The 24,700-nt window shown below is 41.3% G+C and overlaps 2 protein-coding genes across 2 annotated transcripts in view; both read right to left on the minus strand.

Moving 5' to 3' along the window:
• Window positions 1-137, minus strand: part of CFDP1 (craniofacial development protein 1) — a gene marked incomplete at its 5' end in the record, with an annotated part of 110,437 nt that extends 110,300 nt beyond the window's left edge. The window contains one exon of the mRNA XM_007940370.2: window positions 7-137. Coding sequence (XP_007938561.2) covers window positions 7-137 — 131 coding nt within the window. The remainder of the gene's footprint in view (window positions 1-6) is intronic.
• An 18,992-nt stretch (window positions 138-19,129) lies between these two features.
• The window catches only part of TMEM170A (transmembrane protein 170A), a 15,680-nt gene continuing 10,109 nt past the window's right edge, over window positions 19,130-24,700 (minus strand). Inside the window, exons 2-3 of the mRNA XM_042780877.1 lie at window positions 22,495-22,596; window positions 19,130-19,260 (exon numbers count right to left, since the gene is read on the minus strand). Coding sequence (XP_042636811.1) covers window positions 19,130-19,260; window positions 22,495-22,596 — 233 coding nt within the window. The remainder of the gene's footprint in view (window positions 19,261-22,494; window positions 22,597-24,700) is intronic.

Here is a 24,700-nt window from a genome sequence, read left to right on the forward strand (position 1 = left end):
CATCACCTGGCCGGAATGCTCTGAGCCTTTCTCTTTTTCCCTTTGGTTTTGTGTGTCTGCTCTTCACCATCCACTTCATCTTCCTTCACTAATTCATTTACATCATCTTCACTATACTCTCCACCTGAAATCACATAATAGGGTGGTCAGACAGACAGGAATGAAGCTTTTCACATCAAGTTGTGGTATTTCCACTGTATAGTACTTTCACCTATTCTTCATCTAAAACCCATTTCCTTAGAGAGCTCATCTCTGACCCTGAAGACTAGTCTAAGTTCCCTTATCCTGGACTTCCAGGGCAGTCCATATATCCCCCTCCATAACTTCCATCCCACTGCTCAGTATTGAATGTTTGCAATTCCCGTTAGGCTCTACAATCCACGAGGACATGGACCCTCTCTGTCTTGAGTTATAAGTATCTGCTGAACTATTTGATATTCCAATTGTATTAATGTATTTTTCAAAAAATAAACTAATATATGTCTTAGGTATCTTAGTATCACCTTAGGTATCTTTCAAAAGCATGTTGAATCTTGTCCATAAAAGAGATTTGGAAAGTGGCCTAAAGACTTCCAGTTAAACACAGAAGGAACAAACAAATCTCCTATCGTTAGACAGTGACAACAAGAGTTGCCTGGGTGCCCTGTCTGAATGCACACATCAGGCACCAATCGATTACTCCTCCCCATAGAGATTCAAGTAGCTTTCTGAAATTCCAGACTTTTATTTGAAACACAACAGCTGTTGTTAGGTACTGTCAAAGTCGATTCCAATGTGACAGAGGAGAACCACTCCACAGGGTTTTCTTGGCTGTGATCCTTATGGGAGCACATGACCATGTCTTTCTCCTGCAGAGCCACGGATTGGATATGAACCACCACCCTTTCAATTAGCAGTTGAGCAACATACCGAAAGAAAAAAAAATCAATCAATCACATCATGACCAGAAAAATTTTCACTTACCATAAAACTTTATCCTGGAAAAGTCTGGTTCAAAATTTTTAAGAAAGTATTCACTGTATATCACCATACTGACAGACTAAAGAAGACTACACAAGAACATATCAACGGATGGAGAAAAAGCATTTGACAAAATTCACTCCAGTAAATCAGGAACACAAGGGAACTTCTTTACCCTGATAAATGACATCTGTGAAAAATGCATAGTAAACGTCATCCTAAATGGTAAAATATTGATGCTTTCCCCCTAATACTAGCAACAAGGCAAGGATGTCCACCCTCACCATTCCTATTCAACATCACACTGAAAGCTGTACCAAATTTAATAACCACAAAAGACATAAAAGGCATACATATGGGAAAGGAAGAAATAAAACTTTTTATTCAGTTGACATGACCGTCCATGTGGAAAATCCCATAGGATCTACAAAATAAAGCCTCTAGAAGTGATAAATGAGTCTAGCAAGCCTCTAGAAGTGATAAATGAGTGTAAAATACACAGTTAGTGTGCAAAGATTGCCTGTATTCCACATACCAGCAATGAAATTTGAAATTAAAAAGGCGTAGAGATGTATACTGCATACACGGTTTGGGAAACAAAATATTATCAAACTTTTATTTCTTCCAAGATTGATTTACAGATTCAATGTAATTCCAAGCAAAATCCAAAGAGTTTTCTGTAGAGACTGACAAATCAAACTCACTGCCATCGAGTTGACTCTGACTCATAGTGACCCCAACTAGGTTTCCAAGGCGGTAAATCTTTACGGAAGAAGACTGCCCATCTTCCTTCCATAAAGCAGCTGGTGGGTTTGAAGTGCCAATCTTTTGGTTAGCAGTCAAATGCCTTACACACTACGCCACCAGACCTCCTCAGAGATTTAACAAACTGTTTCTAAAATTTATATGGAAAGGTAAAGGAAAATTTTTTCCCAAAACAATTTTGAAAAAGATTTTTTAAATCAGAGCTACAGTAATTCAAAACAGCATGGAACAGAAAGGAAGGTATAGAACTAAACTTTCACAAACAAGGCCAACTAATTTTTATCAAAGGCGCAAAGGCAATTCAATGGAAAAAAGACAGTGTATTCAGCAAATGGTGCTGGAACAAGTGGACATCCACATGTTTAAAAAAGAACCTCTACCTGTAACTTCATCCATTTCAGGATGTGGCATATGATCTAGAACCAATGGTACTGAAGGAGGAAGTCAAAGCTGCAATGAAAGAATTGGTGAAGAACAAGCCTCCGGGAATTGAAGGAATACCAATTGAGATATTTCAACAAACGGATGCCCCATTGGAGGCACTCACTCAGTTATGCCAAGAGATTTGGAAAACAGCCAACTGATTGTTGATCTGGCCAACTGACTAGAAGAGATCCATATTTGTAGCCATTCCAAAGAAAGGTGATCTCACAGAATGTGGAAATTATAGAACAGTATCATTAATATCGCACACAAGTAAGATCTTACTGAAGAGGAATTCAAAGAGTTGCCAGCAGTATATTGACAGAGAACTTCCAGAGATGTAAGCTGGATTCAAAAGAGGACGTGGAACAAGGGCTATCATAGCTGTTGTCAGATGGATCTTGGCTGAAGGCAAAGAATACCAGAAAGATGTTTACTTGTGTTTTATTGACTATGCAATAAAGTCAGTAAAATTTTGATTTTTTGATTGTGTGGATCATGACAAATTATGGATAACATTGAGAAGAATGGGAATTCCCGAACACTTGATTGTACTCATGAGGAACCTGCACCTTGACCAGGAGGCTGTCGTTTGAACGGAACAAGGGGACATTACATGGTTTAAAATCAGGAAGGGAGTAAGTACGTCAGGGTTGTATCCTTTCCCCACACTTATTTAATCTATATGCTGAGCAAATAATCTGAGAAGCTGGACTATATGAAGAAAAACGTGGCATCAGGATTGGAGGAAGAATCATTAACAGCCTGAGATACGCAGACGATAAAACTTTGCTTGCTGAAAGTGCGGATGACCTGAGGCACTTACTGATGAAGGTTGAAGAATACAGTCTGCAGTATGAATTACGTCTCAATATAAAGAAAACAAAAATCCTCACAACTGGACCAATGAGCAGCATCACAATAAATGAAGAGACGACTGAGGTTGTCAAAGAATTCACATTGCTTGGTTCTACACTCGATGCCAAAGGAAGCAGCAGTCAGGACATTAGACGACATGGAGCATTGGGAAGGTCAACCGTGAAGGAACTGTTTCAAGTGCTGAGGAGCAAGGATGTCTCCTTGAGGACAAAGGTGCACCTGACACAAGCCATGATATTTCCAGTCGCCTCATATGCATGTGAGAGCTGGACAATGAATAAGGAAGACCGAAGAAGAGTTGATGCTTTTGAGTTGTGGTGCTGGCGAAGAATGCTGAAAAGTACCATGGACTGCTAAAAGAACTAACAGATCTGTCCTGGAGGAAGTGCACCCGAAATGCTCCTTGGAAGTGAGAATGGCCAGCTTCGTCTCATCTATTTTGGTCATGTTCTCAGAAGGGACCACTGCTGGAGAAGCATGTCATGCTTGGTGGGTGGATGGTCGACAAAAGAGGAGAAGGCCTTCAACGAGATGGATTGACACGGTGGCTGCAATGATGGGCTCAAGTATAGCAGGGATCATGGAGCTGGCGTGGGATTGGGCAGTGTTTCATTCTGCTGTGCATGGGGTCGCTATAAGTCAGAAATGACTCGACGGCACCTAACAACAACAACACCTGTAACTCATACCTTATGCAAAATTTAAATGAAAATGAATCATAAACCTCAATGTGAAATATAAAACTTAACACTTTTAGGAAGTGTAGGCACGTATCTTTGTGATGCTGGGTTAGGTAGAGTTCTTACATGCTACTAAAAGCACAACCATTATGGGGGAAGGGAGTTGAGTTAGACTTCATCAAAGTTTGTCTTGCTTTGCAAAATTACACTATTAAGAGAATGAAAATCCAAGCTACAAAATGAGGCAAAATTTTTACAAACACATGTGACAAGGGAGTTGTATACACAATGTTGTTGCTGTTGTTGTTTGTCGTTATGTGCCATCAAATTGTACCCGACTCATAGCAACCCCTCCTTGGGTTTCCAAGATGGTATCGCTACGGGAGTAGATTGCCCAACTTTCCTCCAAGGAGTGGCTGGTGGGTTTGAACCGCCAGCCTTCTGGTTAGCAGTCAAGTGCCTTAGGCACTACACTACCAGAACTCCCATATGCACAACAGACAACGCTAAAATTAAACAATAAGAACACAAACAACCTAGTTGCTAAAAATGAGCAAATGATCTGAACAGACACATCACCAAAGAAGATACAAGGATGGTAAATAGACACATGAAAGACAGTCAACCCTTTGCCACTGAGTTGATTCCAAGTCATGGCAACCACATGTGTTACAAAGTAGAACTGATCCATCAGGTTTTCTTGGGTGGTTCAATCTCACCCAGAGGCACCTTGAAAACAGGCCAGTGATCTGCTTCTGACTGATCATACCTGTTTCAATCATTTCGTTTAGAAAGATCAGCACAAGGCAGTCCCAATGAGGCAGAGGTTAAAGACGTCCCAAATGTCCAACTTTTCCAAACTGCCAGGCCACTCCATCAACTCTGACATCAATTTGTCCTCCTGCCCTCAAAAATCTCCCTCCTAACTTTGAGTTCTGTACTTCACTGTGATGTTTCACAGAATTCCCAAACTCCCAAGGAAATGGCTCACGTGATGGTGGTGGATGCTGGGAGGCTGGCAAGTCCCAGGTCCGTGGGTAAGTCTGGAAGATTCTTCCAACTCATGGTGTCACAGAGGTTGGCAAACCCAAACTGATGAGCCAGATGATGGATGCTGTCTCAAGTCCAGGGGTGAGATGATGATGAATAAATGTAGAACCAGAACTAGAGCATGAACTTTCCCAGACCATTCATACGTATACTCTCAAGGAAACTAAGGGTGGTAACTTGAGTCACACCCTCCAGCAAGGTGGGACTCAAGATACATCCCACGCTAAAGAAGCATAGAGAATAGGATTTACAGTACATCACAAAATGGGTGGTGAGGCAAGGTGGGGCTCAAGAAGCTTTCCACCATAAACAGGCATGCTGTTGTTGTTAGGTACCACTGAGTCGTCTCCCAACTCATAGAGACCCTAGGTACAACAGAAGGAAACACTGCCTGGTCCTGTGCCAGCCTCACAATCCTTGCCATACCTGAGTCCATCGTTGTAGCCACTGTGTCAATCGATCTTGTTGAGGACCTTCCCCTTTTTTGTTGACCCCCCACTTTACCAAGCATGATATCCTTCTCCAGGGAACAGTCCCTTCTGAGAACATGACAAAAGTAGGTGAGAAGAAGTCTGGCCATTCTTGCTTCCAAGGAGCATTCCAGCTGCACTTCTTCCAGGACAGATTTGTTAGTTCTTTCAGCAGTCTATGGTACTTTCAGCATTCTTTGCCAACACCACAACTCAGAAACATCAACTCTTGTTCAATCTTCCTTATTCACTGTCTGGCTCTCACATGCATATGAGGTGACTGAAAATACCATGGCTTGGATTAGGCACATCTTAGGAGTCAAGTGGGAGCACTGGTAACATAGTACCTAAGGCATTTGACTGCTAACCAGGAGGCTGGGGGTTCAAACCCACCAGCGACTCCTTGGAAGGAAGGTTGGGCAATCTACTTCCGTAGTGGTACCGCCTCCGAAACCCAAGGAGGGGTTGCTACGATTCGGGTCTGACTCGATGGCACAAAACAACAACAGTCTTCAAGGAGACATCTTTGCTCTTCAGCACTGGAAAGAGGTCTTTTGCAGCAGATGTGCCCAATGCAATACATCATCTGACGTCTTCACTGCTGCTTCCTATGCTGTTGATTGTACAGCAAAGCAGTACTACGTTTTTGACAACTTCAATCTTTTCTCCATTTATCGTGATGCCGCTTATTGGTCCAGTTGTGAGAATTTTTGTTTTCTTTATACCAAAACCAAGCCAAACTCACTGCCGTTGAGTCATATCTGACCCATAGCAACCCCTCCTTGGGTTTCCAAGGCAGTATCACTATGGAGGTAGATTGCCCAATCTTCCTTCAGAGGAGTGGCTGGTGGGTTTGAATCGCCAGCCTTTTGGTTAGCAGTCAAATGCCTTAGGCACACCACGACCAGAGTTCCTTGTTTTGTTTACAGTGAGGTGTAATCCACACTGCAGACTGTAGTCTTCAATCTTCATCAATAACTGCTTCAAGTCATCCTCACTCTCAGCAAGCAAAGTTGTGTCTTCTGCACAACTCAGGTTGTTAATGATCCTTCCTCCAACCCTGATGCCACGTTCTTCTTCATATAGTCCAGCTTCTCAGATTATTTGCTCAGCTTACAAACTGAATTAGTATGGTGAAAGGATACAACCCTGACACACTCCCTTCTTGATTTTGAACTATGCAGTGTCCCCTTGTTCTGTTCAAACAACAGCCTCCTGGTCTAGGAACAGGTTCCTCATGAGCACAATGAAGTGTTCTGGAATTCCCATTCTTCTCAATGTTATCTACAATTTGTTATGATCCACACAATCAAATATTTTTGCACAGCCAATAAAATACAAGTAAACATTTTTTCTGGTATTCTCTGCTTTCGGCCAAGATCCATCTGACATCAGCAATTATATCCCTTGTTCCACATCCTCTTCTGAATCCAGCTTGAATTTCTGGAAGTTCTCTGTCAATATACTGCTGGCAACTATTTTTTAATTCCTCTTCAGTAAGATTTTACTTGCATGTGGTATTAATGATATTGTTCAATAATTTGCACATTCTGTGGGATCACTTCTCTTTGGAATGAGTACAAATATGGATCTCTTCCAGTCAGTTGGCCAGGTAGTTGTCTTCCAAATCTCTTGGCATAGCAGAGTGAGTGCCTCCAGTGCAGCATCCGTTAGTTGAAAACATCTCGATGGGTATTCCTTCAATTCCTAGAGCTTGTTTTTCACCAAAAGCCAAAGCTTCAATGCAGCTTTGACTTCTTCCTTCAATACCACTGGTTCTTGATCATATGTCACCTCCTGAAATGGATGAACATCGACCAGGTCTTTTTGGTACAGTGATTTTCTGTATTCCTTCCATCTTCTTTTGATGTTTCCTGCATCATCCACTATATTGCCCATAGAATCTTTCAATATTGCAACTTGAGGCTTAAAATTTTTCTTCAGTTCTTTCAGCTTGAGAAATGCCAAGCGTGTTCTTCCCTTTTGCTTTTCTAACTCCAGGTCTTTGTGCATTTCATTATAATAACTGACTTTGCCATCTCAAGCTGCTCTTTGAAATCTTCTGTTCAGCTCTTTTATCTTGCCATTTCTTCTATTTGCTTTAGCTACTCTTCATTCAAGGGCAAGTTTCAGAATCTCTTCTGACATCCATTTTGGTCTTTTCTTCCTTTTCTGTCTTTTCAATGATCTTTTGCTTTCTTCATGGATAATGCTCTTGATGTCATCCCAAAATTTTTCTGGTTTTCAATCACTGGTGTTCAATGCATCAAATCGATTCTTTAGATGATGTCTAAATTCAGGAAAGATATAATCAAGGTCATATTTTGGCTCTCATGGACTTGTTTTAATTGTCTTCAGTTTCAACTTGAACTTGCAGATTATCAGTTGCCTATGCCAAAATCTGCTCCCGGCCTTGTTTTGGCTGAAGATACTAAGCATCTCCATCACCTCTTACCACAGATGTACTTAGTCTGATTCCTGTGGACGTCATCTGGTGAAGTCCACATGTATAGCTACCACTTGTGTTGTTAGAAAAGGGAATTTGCAATAAGTAAGTCGTTGGTCTTGCAAAATTCTATTATGTGATCTCCAGCTTTATTTCTATTCCTAAGGCCATATTTTCAACTATTGGTGACTGTTCTTTGTTTTCAACTTTTACATTTCAATCACCAATGATAATCAACACATCTTGATTACATGTTTGGTCAATTTCAGACAGCAGAAGTTAGTAAACATCTTCAATTTCCTCATCTTTGGCTTTGGGGGCTGGTGCATAAATTTGAATAACAGTTGTAACTGGTCTTCCTTGTAGGAGTATGGATATTATCCTATCACTGACAGTGTTGTATTTCAGGACAGATCTTGAAACATTCTTTGTGGTGATGAATGCCTCTTCAATTTGTCATTCCCAGCATAGTAGATCATATGATTGTATGATTCAAAATGGCCAAAATCGGTCCATTTCAGCTCACTAATGCCTAAGATATTGATCCACTTCATTTTTTACAACTTCCAATTTTCCCAGATTCATACTTCATACATTCCATGTTCTGATATTAATGGATGTTTACAGCTGTTTCTTCTCATTTTGAGTCATGCCACATCAGGAAATGAAGGTCCTGAAGGCTTTACTCTATCCACATCATTAAGGTCAGCTCTCCTCTGAGGAGGCAGCTCTTCCCCAGTCTCGAGTGCCCCCTGACTTGAGGGGCTCATCTTCTGACACTATATCAGACAATGTTTTAGGGCTATTCTTAAAGTTTTCCAGTAATATATCAGACAATGTTTCACTGCTATGCATAAGGGTTTCATTGGCCAATTCTTTGAGAAGTGGATGGCCTCTTTCTTCCGAGTCCATCTTAGCCTGGCAGCTCCGCTGATATCTGTCCACCACGGGTAATCCTGCTGGTATTTGAAACACTGGTGGCATAGCCTCCAGCCTTACAGCAACACGCAAGCCACCACACTATCACAAACTGACAGACAAGTTTGTCTCCCTTAGCTGTACCAAACCACTCTGCTTACTTTTTTTTAAAATGCATTTTATTGAAATACAATTTATGTACGGTGAAATACACAAAACTAAAGTGACATGGGTCAATGCATATATATTTTGTTTTTGAGTGTTCCCTCGCCTCCCCTTCCACCCCTGGCAACCAACAAAGAAAGTTTCCCTCTCTATATAATTATTTCCTTGATCCTCCACAACAATGAACTAATATTTGTCCTTCTGTGATTGACTTACATCACTCATCATAATGTCCTCCAAGTTCATCCATATTATGCAGTATTTTGCAGACTCCACATTATTCTTTAGTGCTGCATAGCATTCCATTATGTATATGTACCATAGTTGGTCATTCACTCTTTTGCTATATATCTTAGAGATAAGTCCCTTGCCAGATATGTAATTATTGGCAAATATAAATTTGTTGCTTTCGTTTTTGTTATGTGCTTTTTCGTGGTGTCAATTTCTTTGTTCCAAATAATTTTCTATGCTGAGCTCGTTTTGTTTATGCACGATGTTATCACTTCCTCCATTGCTATTGTTTTAGTATTTACCGAATATTTATGCTGGTCCTCTTTTTTGATGTGAAAGTTTATAATTTTTCTTTGAGGTTACCTTGTGATTTAAAGTTTTCTTCACAAATTTAGAACAGTCTGTTCTATCTTGTAGTTGTCCTGACATCCCCACCATCTAGAAGTTCTCTAACGACAGTTTTTTCCCTCTTTTTGGTTTGCAGTTGTCCTTATTTGTCAGTTGGTGTTTCTAGTTCCCTGTTTACAATCTTGGCTTATTTACTTTGGATGCTTTCACAGCTGGGTTAGTTTCTGGGTTATATTATCATGGGTGTTAATGATCAGTTGTTGTTTGCTGTTATTGCTTCTCTGTCCAAAGGGCGCCCTTTAGCATCTCTTGTAAGGTTGGTCTAGTTTTAACAAATTCCCTTAATTTCTGCTTATCTGAAAATATCCTAATTTTACCATCATATTTGAGGGACAATTTTGCTGGGTACATAATTCTTGGTTGGAAATTTTTCTCTTTCAGTGTTTTATATATACCATCTCATTGTCTTCTCGCCTGCATGGGTTCTGTTGAGAAATCTGAGCTTAGTCTTACTGGTTGTCCTTTGTAGGTAACTTTTTGTTTTTCGCATGCTGCTCTCATGATTCTTTGTCTTTGGTTTTGGCGAGTTTGATGATGATATGTCTGGGTGATTTTCTTTTGGGGTTTATCCTGTTTGGGGTTTGCTGGACTTCCTAAATGGATATATTCTCATATTTCATCATACCAGGAAAATTCTCTTTCAACAAATCTTGGACAATTTTCTCTGTGGTTTTATTTGTCTCTTCCTGTACTGGAATTCCGATTACATGTAGGTTATTCCTTCTGATCGTATCCCACATGAACCTTAGGCTTTCTTCATTTTGTTTTGATCTTTTCTCTGACAGATCCCTTTCCAAGGAAGTGTTCAGGTATTTGCCTTCAATGTCACTAATTCTGTCTTCCATTGATTCTTTTCTGCTCCTTTGCCCATTCAATGTCTTATCTATTTCTGAAAATTTAGTATTAATCTCCTAGATTTCTGTATGGAGATTTTGTATCATTTCTAATCTTTCATTTATTTTGTCATTTTGTTCTTGTATTGTCTTTCGAAATTGTTCTAGGGTTTTCTCTGTGTTTTCCTTGATCTGTCTCTCAATTTGTTAAAGATACCTAAATATAATTCTTCTGAATTCCTTATCAGGGAGTTCCAAAGCTGCCTCTTCCTCTGGGATGTGTTTTGGGTCTGTATCCTGGTCCCTTGTTTGCCATGTTTTATCTTGCTTCTTTGTGTGGAGTGTGATGCTCTGTTATCTCCGTGGCATTGTTACGTTTTTGTGTTTATATTTAAGTGGTGATTAGATGTTGGAGTGACTTGCCCAAGATTTTCGTTTTCTTTGTTTTGTTTGTATGTTATCTACGTAAATACACAAGCAGGGTACTGTGCTGTGCTCCTCTATTCACTAGTTGACAGCACTTAAACACTCACCACCTGTCTCCTTTCCTGTTTCAGCCTCTCCTATGTCCCTGCTGACCTTGGCAAACAAAGCCTATTCTTAGGTCCCTGGAATCCAAATGAGAATGTTAACACTTTAAAATTCAAAATGGTTGCCACTTGTAAAGATTCAAAACGGCTGCACCCTCGGTCACTTTAAATATCCAAAATGGCTGCTGCTTGTAAACATTCAAAATGGCTGCACCAGGGGACATCAAGCTCAACTGCACAACACATTGTTCCACCTCCTACTTTGGTGAGTAGCGACTGGGATCTTAAAAGCTTGCAAGCAGCCATCTAGATGCAACGATGGTTCTCTCCTCATCCAGAGCAAAAAAGAATGAAGACAACCAAAGATTCATGGAAACAATTAGTCCTCACGACTGGTACACCATGTAATCCTCAGCCTATATGACTATGAGACCGGAAGAAGTAGATCATGCCCAGCTTACTACTATGAACCATTCAGAAGGGGATCTTTGTAGGAGATCCTGGATAGAGAGGGAGAACAATGTGCAACAAAATTCAAAATCATTTTTGGGGAAAAAAAAAGGTTTGCTGGTCTGATAGAGCCCAGTAGAACCACTGAGACTATGGCCCCTAGCTGCCCTTCAGGTCTGGAATTGAACCCATACCTGTGGCTTCCAGCCAAACAAAAGACAGGCATATGAGTTGAACATGTACCTGAGATAAATACACTCCTTGGAGAGAACTATCATGGGAGAAAGAAGGGTAGTTTATGCACAGGGAGACAGCTCAGGGGGCAGGAGTGCATGGATGGATGGACAGAGGGAAGAGGTAACTATCAGGAGGAAGTGGAAGAGGAGCTGTTGCATTGGAGTAAATTGTAGTGAATGTCATGAGACAATGTGTGTGTGAAATGTTGCATAGAAAGTGAATTTGCTCTGTAAACTTTCATCCAAATCACAATAAAAAAAAAATGGCTGTGCCCTTGGTCACTTTAAATATCCAAAATGGCTGCCACTTATAAACATTCAAAATGGCTACACCCTCAGTCACTTTAAATATCCAAATGGCTGCTGTGTGTAAACAATCAAAATGGCTGCACCCTCCAGACAGTGGAAAGTCAACAGCTCAGGTTGTCTCCCTTCTTGCCGTTTCCCTTCCTAGTCAAAGGCCACCAATGCAGTCGTCCCTGCAGCCCTTGGTGACCAGGGCTGATTTTTAGTTCAATTTTCAGGTCCCACCACTTGGAAACATTCAGGCTGTTGGTCCCGTCTGAGTAGTTGACAGTCCGCAGCTCTGACCATGTCTATACTTACAGTTTTTGTTCAGGTTTTTCCACTAGCTGGTGCATAATCAATCCATTTCTGTATAGTTCCTTTCAAAGCTCAGGGCTCCAGGATCAATTTGTTTTTTCTTTTCTTTGTTGAAGAGGGTCTGTATCACTTGTCTGCCTATTCCTCCATCTTACCGGAAGTCCCCCCACTCTGCTCACTTCTTGGTCTCCCTTGTTGTTGTTGTTGTTGTTATGTGCTGTGGAGTCAGATCTGACTTATAGCGACCCCTCCTTGGGTTTCCGAGGCAGTATCACTACAGAAGTAGATTGCCCTATCTTCCTTCCAAGGAGTGGCTGGTGGGTTTGAACTGCCAGCCTCCTGGTAAGCAGTCAAGTGCCTTAGGCACTATGCTACCAGAGCTCCTTGGTCTTCCTTAGCTGTTCCAAACTGCCACCAGCTCCCTTCCTAGTCTCCTTAGCTGTTCTAAACCCACTGCTGGCTCACTTCCATAAACAGACACAGAGACTAGGAATTACAATACAACACAAAATGGAGGACGATGGCTAGAAAGTCCATGTTAAGCAATCCACGGCACTGAAATAGCCTGGAAAATCCAACGGTGCACAGTTATACTCTGCACATATAGGGTTGCCATGAGTCCAAAATGACTTGACAGCAACTAACAAGAATGATTTTTAGGGATGCAGACTGCCAGTTATTGTGTGTGTGTGTGTTATTTGCCGTCGAGTCGGCCCCGACTCATAGCGACCCCTCCTTGGGTTTCCGAGGCAGTATCACTACGGAAGTAGGATTGCCCAACCTTCCTTCCGAGGAGTGGCTGGTGGGTTTGAACCGCCAGCCTTCTGCCAGTTATTAGGTAAATGCAAATTAAAACCACAGTGAGAAACCACTAGACATAATGTGGGACCCAAGGTACAGAGAATCCAACACAGAAGGGAGACAAAGGGAACACCTAGAATGGTGACAGTGGAAGACCTGACGTTCAAAGTTGCAATAGATTTAACTAACAACCAAGTCATTCTGGAACAGGTCAGATCAAAGTGAAAAATTACCTGATGAATCTGAATATCATGGAAGATGATTTCGGCAAATTCTCCCAGGATTTAATCAAGTTAGTATTAAGTAGATAGATAACTAAGCGATGGCAAACAACAACAACAACATTAATTTCAGAGAAAACAACTTGTGCAGAAAAGTAGTCACATGCACAAGAGATTATCAAATGGTTTTGCCATAAGCGCTATTCACAGTCACTACGAAAAAAAAAATCACTGAAAACTGATCTAATCAAAATTAAGGCATTGGTATGACGGCAGGCTGGCAGTCTGAGGCTGAAGGTAGAAGGGCATGTGTGTTGGGAGGGAAATGAGGTATTAGTATCAATTGAGTTGATTCCAATCTATGGAGACTTCTTGTGTTTCAGAGTAGAACTGAGTTTTCTGAAGTAGGTTGCCAGGCCTTTCTTCCAAGGACTCTCTAGGTAGATAGGCTCTTATCTTCTGATTAGCAACCTAGTAAGTTAAACATTTACATCACCCAGGGACTCTCTGGCTATGAGGTCAGAGGAGTTTTAAAAAAGAGCTAACACTGTATCTTCCAAGGGGGGAGTCAACAGGCAACAGGACTATGAAATTAAAAGTATGAAAAGCAGGCTCCTGGGGAGAAGACTGCATAGTTTATTGGGGGGGGGGGGCGCATGCACAGGGGAAGCACTGGTTTCCACAAGCCTTTTAGAAGCATTTCACTACTGATTTAAATGAAAACTAGTATTAAATAGTTCACTCTGATTGTTATTAGAAAAACAGACTATTGGTAAACAAGAGGAGAATCAGGGAAAACAAGAAGCAACTAGCAAAGAGTAATGGTAGTCAGGCATCTGGTAAGGAAGTGGTTAGAAACTAATTTTCCAAAGACCAAACAGAGCTTATTGATGGATTGTACCAAGAGAAAGAATGAAGATGACGCCTAAGTTTCTTAACCTCAGTAACTGTACAGGTATTCACAGTCACTATAATGCTTAATAAGGAGCTCTGATGGCGCAGTGCCTAAGGTATTTGACTGCTCATCAGAAGGTTGGCAGTTCAAACCCACCAGCCGCTGCAGCACGGAGGGAAGATGGGGCAATCTACTTGGGTAAAGATTTACCTCTCAGAAACCCAATGAGAGTCGCTATGAGTTGGACCACTCGGTGGCAGTGAGTTTTATACCTGTCAATAAATTGAGGAAGTACAGGGAAGATGCACAGTGGGGAACGGCAAAGCCTTGGGTGACAAAATTTATTTTGGGCACATTCGATCTGAGATGCTTAAAAAAAGTCCTGAGAAGAGCACAATGGGTGTAAATTTCCAAGTGGCAAAATGCAATTCATAACGTGAACTTACTAGAAATCAGCTCACTTTCATGGTAAGGCCTGCCTGCCTGCCCAGGGGCGTGCAAAAACCAACCAGATGGAGCAACCCTGGCGGTGATACTAGTGAGCAATACCCTCATGCCTGAAGTACTGAAGATAACTTCCAACGCTCAGCTCGCCGTTAAGGAAAAAAAGCATTAAAAAACAGCGATGTCGTTCCCCAGAAGCAGGGCAGTGTTCACGTGCTGGCTCCCGCGTTTCGGTCGAAGCCAGGCCCCGAGAAGCTGCTGCGTGAATGTGCCCGTGCGCACGTTCCGGGAGCCAGGGGCCGCGCGTAGCCTGAGAGGTTAGTATGCTCGAGGACAGAGTCTCCCAGAACCCCCGGGAATGTTGCACGCGAGGACCTCGCGAGCCTCACGTGAAGGGCGGGACAATTAGCCGCTCGCCTCAGGCCGGATCACTCACCTGACGGCACGTAGTCTTCGTCTTCCTCTGAGGTGGAAAAATCTTCGGAGTCGAATTCTTCCATGTCACTGCCACGCGGGGTACGCCAACCTGCAAGACCACCGCGGTTACCCCTAACAGCGGAGCACTAGGGAAAGACCATAGAGCTGCACCAACGACTGCGAGAGTGCGCGCCGCAGGATTTGCGCACGCGCAGAGTGCCACATGGTGGAAATCACGACACTTCCGGGCCAACACCTCCAGGCGCTTGCTGTGGTGCCTACAGGAGCCACAGGACTCCGTGCAGAAGCGGTGCATGCTGGGACTCGTAGTCCTTAGCATTACCTCAGCTCATCGATTTAATTTATGTGCTTGAAAGTAAAATTGCCTGTTTGTGGAAATATTCTAAAAGTCAGACAACATAAACTGGAATCCTCCCTTAACGTTAACACACACGGAAGTACAACCACATATAATCTATTATTTTTTTCAAATTAACAATTTTTGTGGGAATTTTTGTTTAGGGGACTAGTTATGTTAATAGTGGAATGATTTGGAAAAGGGTAACAATGGGTGCCTGACTTAATAATGTCACTAAACTGCAGAAATTGCTCAGATAGAATATGATGTGTTACGTATATATTCACCATAATTAAAAAAATAATTATAATGCAATTATGGGAGGCAATAATCCAGCAAAAGCAGATGACATCAATGACTAACACACCTCTTGTTCCTACTAGGTACAGCTGTGCTGGTTGTCTTCAACTGAAAAATGCTCCTCATTAATAGCCTGGACCAGACTGGCTGTGTGTCCTAGACTAAAACAGCTGCCAGTCACTCAGCCTCACAGTGATGCCGTGTGTGTCTGAGTAAACTGTGCTCCTTGGGCTTCAATGGCCCACAAGTGGGATTAGTAAGACTCAAGTTTACATTTATGTACACTTTAATCCCATCTTTGAACAAGAATTCCACCGTAAATTAGTAAAAAGTTGAACATAAACATATATGCTACGAAAAACAAAAAACCAACACCACTGCCAAAGAGTTGATACCAACCATAGCCATCCTACAGGACAGAGTAGAACTGCCCCACAGGGTTTCCAAAGCTGTAAATCTTAACGGAAGCAGACTGCCTCGTTTTAATCCCATGGAGCAACTAGCGGGTTCAAACATCCTTTCGTTAGCAGCTGAATGTGCAACCACAGCACCACCAGAACTCCCTGCTTACATATACATTAAGTACCGAGTTATAAAAGCCAAGAAACAGGTCTGATGATTTGATTAAAAAGATTAAACTCACTGGCCACTGAAAAAGAAATACAATTCCAGCTCACAGCAGTGAAAGTAGTTCTTTATTGATAAACATTTATATCAGAATTAGAAATGTTAGTAGAAAAATAAAACTTAAATAATTTCCCATTGTACAAATATTTGATCATTCAGACTGCAGCATTTAGTGAAATAATCTAATAGAAAAAGTTAAGCTGATTTTAGTCATAACCAGCCTTATGGAGTGCACGCCTAAGAAATTCAGGTACACAAAACTTTCTGCATGTGGAAAACTAATGGCACCAGGGCTTCACATTCCAGGAAAATGTTCCTCAGGGAAGGCTGGTATGCACTGTAGTATAATAAGAACTTAATTCAAACCAGAGCAGCTAGAAAAGACATTGGAATCAAAAGCCAACATACAATTAAAAAACTTAAAAACGTAAGGAGGACTTTTTCTCATTACTTTAAACCTTTTGTAAAAAGTTATTTTTTTGCAAAAAAAAATTCACGAATAACACACAGTGGAAGGCAGGTCAGAGAAAGAAAGACATCGTTCTCTTGGAATAATCATTACCCCTTTGTTTGTGGACTTACAAAGTTTTCATCAAATGCTTTTACCTCAAAAAGAAAAGCGGAAACACAGCTGAGAGGGGTGGGTTGCATTAAGTCTTGAAGAAAAACTGGTGAAAATCCTCAAGAAACTACATATAATAGGATAAAATGTTCAACACAAATATCAGTATTTTCCCATCTGAACAAGCACCCCCCCAAATAACTGTGTATTTGAGACAAGAAACTAAAACAAAAATGAGGAGGAATAGACATTCTTTATCATTCAAATAGTTTCTCACCGAAAACTTATTTCAAACTATCGTAGCTCAATCTGTACAATTCTCTGTATATTTATTCACAGGAGAATACTTCACATACTGGGGAAGATGAAACATTCAATAATTTGAAGATGTATTTTACATTTGAAGTGTTTTTACAAGGACAGATCATCGAAAAGAGTGAAACAGAAACAAAGAAACCTTTCAAAATGCGTTAGTTTTGAAATAACCAAACATTTTAATTGTAGATCAACGTATTAAAAAATGAGTATTGGGGTTGGGGGGGCTGCGAATTCATGGCCCACGTTTAGTTTGTGAAGTTGTAGCCAAAAGAATGTTTTGCGCAAAAATTCTAACAGGAGTTATCTTTCAGTAGAGATAATCAAAAATCACCTTCCAGAATAAAGGATCCAATGTCCCCAAATGTCTTAGCCTGGAGAGATTTTCAAAATGATATAGCTCCTTGAACTGAAAAATGGAGTGCTGAACTCAGTCTTCTTGGAAAGACGATGTGGGCAGTGGAGAGGAAGCCTGCCGGGGAATGTGTAAGGCCATCTGCCTGCAGTCCAACTCTACTTACTCCCACCCAGCCTACGTGTTTGTCAGTAGAGTTTTGATAAATGGTCTAATAGCTCAATAGTCAAAAAAAGAAAATGTCCAGTTAATTTTTGTGATCTGTAATATTCCTCTATCACTTTCCCTGGTAAATGGTCCCCCGTTGATATTTTCTAATCAGAAGCCAGGGTCCAGATGGCTTTAAACGGAATAGATAACCTCATTCATGTACGTGTCCTCATGGGTCATTAGTCTTACTCTCGTAATGAAAACTTTCCTTTAAAAATGTCAGACTTAATTACCAAAAACCAATTCTGAAAACAGTTAACAACAATGATCATATGCCATACAAAACCATTTAGATAGTAAAGATCAAGTTAGATACTTCATTTTTTTTGCAATCCTTTCCCTTTTGAGGGTCACAGTTTTTAGGCCTTTTAATGAGAAAGAAAGTCAGGTAGCAGAATGAAAAAGTAGCTAAAATTAAATTTTTAAAACTTTGATATTTAATTCTTTTGAAGGGTACACTTTCTCCTGGAAGAAAATAAAAGGGCAGAGTGGGGATATCTGAACATTAAACTGTAGGCATGTCCTGGGAGTTGACACCCAATACTGTAAAAGTGGGTAACCAACTAAGACCAAGAAATCAATGACCAACTGTTCTTTAAATTGTACTTCTACAATTTCTCAAATTCATTAATAAACAAAAGCCACTAAGAAAAACTATACAGACTTCTTAAAGTATCTTGTTATTTGTGCCTAAATGCCCACAGTGTGTCCTAATCTATCTGGCTTAAAATTTCCAACCCAAGCCAGTTCAAATAGGGTATATTTCCAATAAAACTTAAAAAAAAAAAAAAAGTAAAAATAAAAAAAATAATTAAAAGAATAAAAGTGAGAAGAAAAGGTGGTACAGGGATTTTGGCAGGGAAAAAAAGTTTTCGATTAACAAGCTTATTTTGATAATATGCATAAAACACAAATTCACATCTCTTAAAATATGTTAAATAATCAGACGTCAAGTGGGTTATCCACAAAACGTCACATCATTCAATAGTCACCTCTTTCTTTAAACAACAGAACCACAGCACTGCTAGTGTCACATTTAGGTATTTTTTTTCCTGTTCATTATGTTTATTGTCAAAGTTACACTCAGCCACAACCTACTTGGCACTTACTGTCATGTAAATGTAGTTAATGAGGAATTTACTACATTTTAATCAAAATTAGATCAACTGAAATTTTAGTACAGTATGCTCTGCTTAAAAATAAACCAGTGTTTCCCATAGTTTCTCTCTGAAGATGTAGTGTTGCATTTTCTCACACAGTATTACAGTGTAAGAGGTGCCAACCGAGGAGCCCCGTTGGTCTGGGTAAAGGTAAAAAGCTGCTTAAATTAAATAACCACAAAAATGAAAGCGAAGGAACTTGTTTTCTTTTGCTTGAGAATGATAGGAATCTTCACTTCCCGGAGCTTTGAACTGAAGAAATGGCTGAGATGACACCCTTCATCTAACTGTTCATCCAAGTTGCTTCCATTTGAAGAAATGAGAAAATGTTACATTCCATTATATACTCTTTTTGAAGATTCTGTATCTTAGGTTTATTTATTAACTTTTCTTGGCATCATGGCACAAGGATATATGCTATAGAGTAGCTAAAATCCGTAAAAAGGAAACCACCACTACACAGAACGTCTGTCCACTGCCCAAGGTGAGGGCTTCGAATGGTATCATCTCCTTTCCTGCCGCTCGGTAAACTCCAGCAATTGCTGCACCTGTTTGAAAATTCAAAAACGTATAGAAAAATAAAAATCAAGGTTAACACAATCAGGAAAATACAGTACTCGAAATTCCACCATAAAGAGAATAGCAAAGATTTTTGAAGTTTAAATATTATGGAAATGTTCTGTTGGCCCTCCTTCTACGAACTGCTCTAGATTTTCAATATTCCTCACGGTCTTCAAATCACTGATACATGCTTTCAGATGTTTAAATGCCATTCCTTGAAACAGAGAGTCTTCTAGATTTACTGAACAGAATCCTCTGGAAGTAATAAAGTCAAGAAGAAACCAATTCCCACATGGCCTGATTACGAACTTGAAAACCTCTTTCTATTCCCCATGCCAATTAGCCCAGTGTCTAGCTCTGAAAAGGTACCTAATAAATTTCTGGCAATAAATGATAAAGATTCTTTCTGTGTGATTAAATTAAGTCATCAAATTTAAACATTAATTTAAAACATTTCTCGGTAAGAAGTATTTCAAGAGAAGCCCACAGAATCCCAGTCCCATCCCTTCAAACAGTGGATGGAGGTGGGAGTAGAAAAGGTGGGAAGCTGAAGAGAGGGGACACTAAGGCAGGGCCTCTCCACCTATAGAGTTGCTCTTCATTCCACGGGGTGGATGAATGAAGCCAAGAGACACTCAGGGATTCCTTCCTGCTGCCTATGTCTTTGTTTTCATGATGTTAGTCACTGTAATTTCCTAGGAACTAAAAAAACACACCAAACTGAAACCTCTGCATCTACCCAGATATGCATCAGAGTTGCTACAGGGACTCAGCACTGCACACAAAAACCAAAGGAAATCTTGGTCTAAAAAGAACAGATCCCAAATTCCCAGATGACCCCACTTCCAAAATGCTCCAAGCAAAATTTCCTTGGTCACAGTGTGTTCACTCACTGGAGGAGTACTTGCAGGGTACTACTTTGTATTATGTTACCCCTTGTGGTAGTTCAGTTTGTGTGTCAACTTGGCCGGGCCTGGTTGAGTGGCTGGGCAGCTGGATGCAGTATTCCCCATGATGAGCCGTGTAATCAACTCCATGGTGGAATCTACTGTGAGCAGCTAAGAGCTCTTTTTGGAATGTGGTCTGCTTCCCGTATATAAGGAGAAGCCTTGGGGAATGGTCTCTAGTTTATGGCACGCTTGGACCCTGCATGTAGCTGTGTCGTTTGTTCAGCAGTCTCTCATGCTCTGCCGACCTTGGGACTTAAATGGACTTAGGTTAATGGCCTACCGTGTGGTTTGGTAACATTGGGACTGTGCCTTTTTACTTGTCAACCTTGGTGCTTCTCAGCCTCAGCAGCCAGCGGCTGTCTGAGTGAAGAAATGCCTCTAGCTCCAGTGGGCTGGGAGCAGAAGGCAGAGCTGGACCCCAAGGTTGAGGGACTTTCACCCAGCCCCTAGAGCCTGGCACTTTGAACTTACTTAAAGCCTCCAAATTGTAAGAATAAAACTTCTGTTTGTTAAGGCCGTCCCATTTGTGGTATATATTCTTGTCAGAGCGGCACTAGGTAACCAGAACACCCCTATTCTCATAGGACTCAGAATCTAAGACAGGAGGCATAGGCAACACTGGTTTTGAATAATTCAAGATAATACAAAGGGTCCTAATCAAATGTCTACACAGTTATGTGATATGAAGGCACATGAACATAGTTAACAAGAACACTGTTAATCAATACATCCCTTGGTTGCCTTGAACATTTACGACTTTAAAATGCCCACCTCCAGTGGCAATGAATATACTGCATTAATAACATGCAAAAGCACTTATATTTAATTGGGGCCCTCTGTGACTCAACTCCAAAAACAGTGGGTTGGACAGAAAGAAGCTTAAGGACTTTGAACTGGGCCCTGAAGTTAGATATGGATGATGAAGAAGGGAAGACAACCAAGAGCGTATCTGAGGGAGCAGTCCAACGGGAAGGGAGCAGAGCCCTGACGTTGGAAATGATCACACATCTACCGCACAACGGCTAGGCATCAGGTGTGCTACGTGCTTCCTATGTGCATTAGCTCATTTAATTATCACCTAAGTGTATGAGCTGGGAATTATTATTCCTATTTTAGATGAGAAAACTGAAGAGAGTTCTTGGGAACCAGTAATCCAGGAAGGAGAGTGCAGCAGAGGGCTTCCACAGAGCCAGCAGTAGGTGATACAATTAAAAGCATTGTATAAGGCCGTTTACAGAAATGCCTTAATGCAGATAGGAGAAAACTGGTTCCTTCCCCTCATGACCACAGTTGTATCATCTACAGAACACAGGCAAAGTAGGCTGCTTTGTGTCAAAAACACTCAGGCCATGAAGCTGAGGGAGCTCCTGACGGAAGCTGAGGGAGCTCCTGACAGAAGCTCAGGGTTTCGATTTTCAGGAAAAAACTTAAGGTTACACATCAGTAGAAATATCGTGTTTCTCTTTTTAAAAAATGTTTATGTTTACACATGTACCTAGGAATATGTACTAAACCAAAATGCAAACAGAAGTATACAGAGAGGTTACAATGGAAAATTTTAATTTTTGCTTATTTATATTTCATTTATATAAAATAAACATGCTTTTTATATTTACTTATAAACTTAAAAGTAACTTAAACTTAGTCATCCCTGTAACTGTGCCCTGTGATATGAGAAAAAAACAAAAAACACTCAGGTTTAAAAAAAAATTGGTAGCAGTGGAACTCCAATTCTTCTTCAGAAAGTCCTGAGGAGACAAAAGACAAAAATAAAAAAATAACCAGAACACAAACCAGATAGTTTTCTAAAAAAGAATTCTTGTCACTACGGTATTCTTCCATCCTTAAAGTAAATTCGACAGCCATCCTGGTGAACTTAATTTACCAGTTAAGTGATAGCTGCTAAGATGGAGCTGGAGTTCCCCAGAGGCCAAGGCTTTCTCTTTCACTAGGGACCCATCTCACAAGACTTCTCACAAGGCCAACATCACCCCCTTGAAGCCAATGAGGAAAGTTGAGTCAGGAAGCCAGATAATGAGGCATTAAAAGTGTGGGAGGGGAGGAGCACACTAAAAACAGGACGTGTGACTAACAGCTATTCTTTTTCCTTCATCCTACACAGACGTGTCAGTAAAATGGGCCCTGGAATAAACTGACTGGTCATATGAAACATTTTGACTGGTATTTTAATGTCTAACATACTTGTCAAGATTCCAGCAGTAATTGGTCCCACGATGCCCATCAACAGGATGCTTACAGACATGAACCTACCATATTTGTGATGTCTGAGGGTGAAGAGGGCCAGCAGTCCAGCAGGGACATGAAAGGAGAGAGAGGAGACCAGTGCCCACAGGAACACACCATACCACATCTCTACAAGAAGGACAAACAAAGTGCAATCATTACAAGGGGTTACTCAGCATACCCACTCATTCCACTTACAAAACCTTTTCGTTTTCAAAATCCAACGTCATCAAAGATGGAAGAAATGCAGAGGGTTTCAGAGTAGGTCAGCAAACTACCAGAGGGCTGCCACCTATTTTAGTACAGAAAGTTTTACCTGACCAGCCATCCCCATTCACTTGTCTGGCTGCTCGTGAGATACGGTGGCAGAAATGACACTGGCAGACATCACATGGCCCTCAAAGCCTAAACCGTTTACTCTCTGGCCTTCACAGAAAAAGTGGGCCAGTCTCCGATAAGCTACTTTTGCCCCCAAACAATGATTTGAAAATTGACCTAATTTCCCTCCCATAAAAAGCACACGTGTCATGGGAGGGAAGGACACAGGGAAGAGGCAACTATGGGGAGGAAGTGGGAAGACAGCTGTTACATTGCGAGGAACTGCAGTCAATGTGATGAGACGAAACGTGAATGAACTGCTGTGTGGAAAATGAATTTGCACGGTAAACTTTCACCCAAACTACAATAACAAAAAAATATAAACAAATTAAAAAGGGCAGCACAAGTGTAAGTACCAAATGATAGTTCACTATGCAGTGGTTCTTGATCTTTTTGATTAATCAGTCTTCTAAAATGGGAAAGCCACACACTCATTCAACAATCATTTAAAAGGTGATGCAATAAATATCAACACACTGCTTCCTATGAGGATATCGAACTGCCTTTAGATGGGAAATAAATACCCCCGCTCCCACTGCCATCGAGTGGATTCCAACTCACAGCAATCCTACAGGAGCTCTGGTGGCGGTGGAGTGCCTAAGGCATCTAACTGTTAACTAGAGGGCTGGCGGTTCAAACCCACCAGCCACTCCTTGGAAGGAAGACTGAACAATCTTTCTGTAGAGATACCGCCTCAGAAACCCAAGGAGGAGTTGCTCTAAGTCAGAACCAACTCGATGACAGTGAGTTTGGTTTTTGATTTATATGACAGATTAGAACCATTACAAAAGCACACTGCCTCATCTTTCTCCCGAGGAGCAGCTGATGGGTTCAAATTGCCAACCTTTTGGCTAGCACTGAAGTGCTTTCACCAGGGCTCTTTGAAATAAACACCAGAAAATATCAATATTTGGCTTCAAGTCAAACGGCAAGTCAGTGACAGGTGGGCTAGTAGAGCGGCTCTGGTTCCTCCAGAGAATCTCTCATCATTCTTGAGATGACCCTCACTGAGGCAACACTAAAATGTTTGATCACCAGCTACACACAAAACACCACGAACGCAGCACCTTGGAAAATACAAGTAATGAGGAGAAATAGTCCTCACGTGATTTGCACCTTGGTAAACGGCGGCATTCTCTCCCAGAGCACCCAGGCAAGGCTTCTGAATTCTCAGCCAGCTCACCAGCTGCCCATTATGGGTAGAATGGGGTGGCACAATAGACGAACCTGTTTTTCCATCGTTGGCTCGAGACAGGAAAGTCACAGGCAACGTCAGAAACGAGTGATCAGCTTAACTCAGAGTTTCTCATCCACAACCCTACTGACATTAAAAAAAAAACCCAAAAAACTTATTGCCGTCAAGCCGGATCGCACTCATAGTGACCACTCCTTGGGTTTCCGAGGCGGTATCACTACAGAAGTAGATTGCCCAATCTTCTTTCTGGGGAGTGGCTGGTGGGTTTGAACTGCCAGCCTTCTGGTTAGCAGTCAAGTGCCACAGGCACTATTTCACCAGAGCTTCCTTACTGGCACTGGAGCTGGAGAATTTTGTCGTTGGGGCTGTCCTGTGTATTTGAGGGTGTGGAGCAGTAGCCCTGGCCCCCACCCACTAATGCAGTAGCACCTCCCAGTTATGACAACCAACATGTCTCCGGAAATTGCCAAATGTCCCCTGTGCCCCGACTAAAAAAGCCTGATGTGGCTGAAGCGGAGGGTTTATAAGAGCAATGATAGTGACAGCTAGAAAAACAACAGACTAGGAGCTCTGGTAGCATAGTGGCTAAAGCACTTGACTGCTAACCAGAAGGCTGGCGGTTCAAACCCACCAGCCACTCCTCGGAAGGAAGGTTGGGCA

This window comes from Orycteropus afer, unplaced genomic scaffold (assembly GCF_000298275.1).
Source record: "Orycteropus afer afer isolate SDZICR_OR568_19922 unplaced genomic scaffold, OryAfe1.0 scaffold00067, whole genome shotgun sequence".
In the NCBI taxonomy this organism is placed as follows: domain Eukaryota; kingdom Metazoa; phylum Chordata; class Mammalia; order Tubulidentata; family Orycteropodidae; genus Orycteropus; species Orycteropus afer.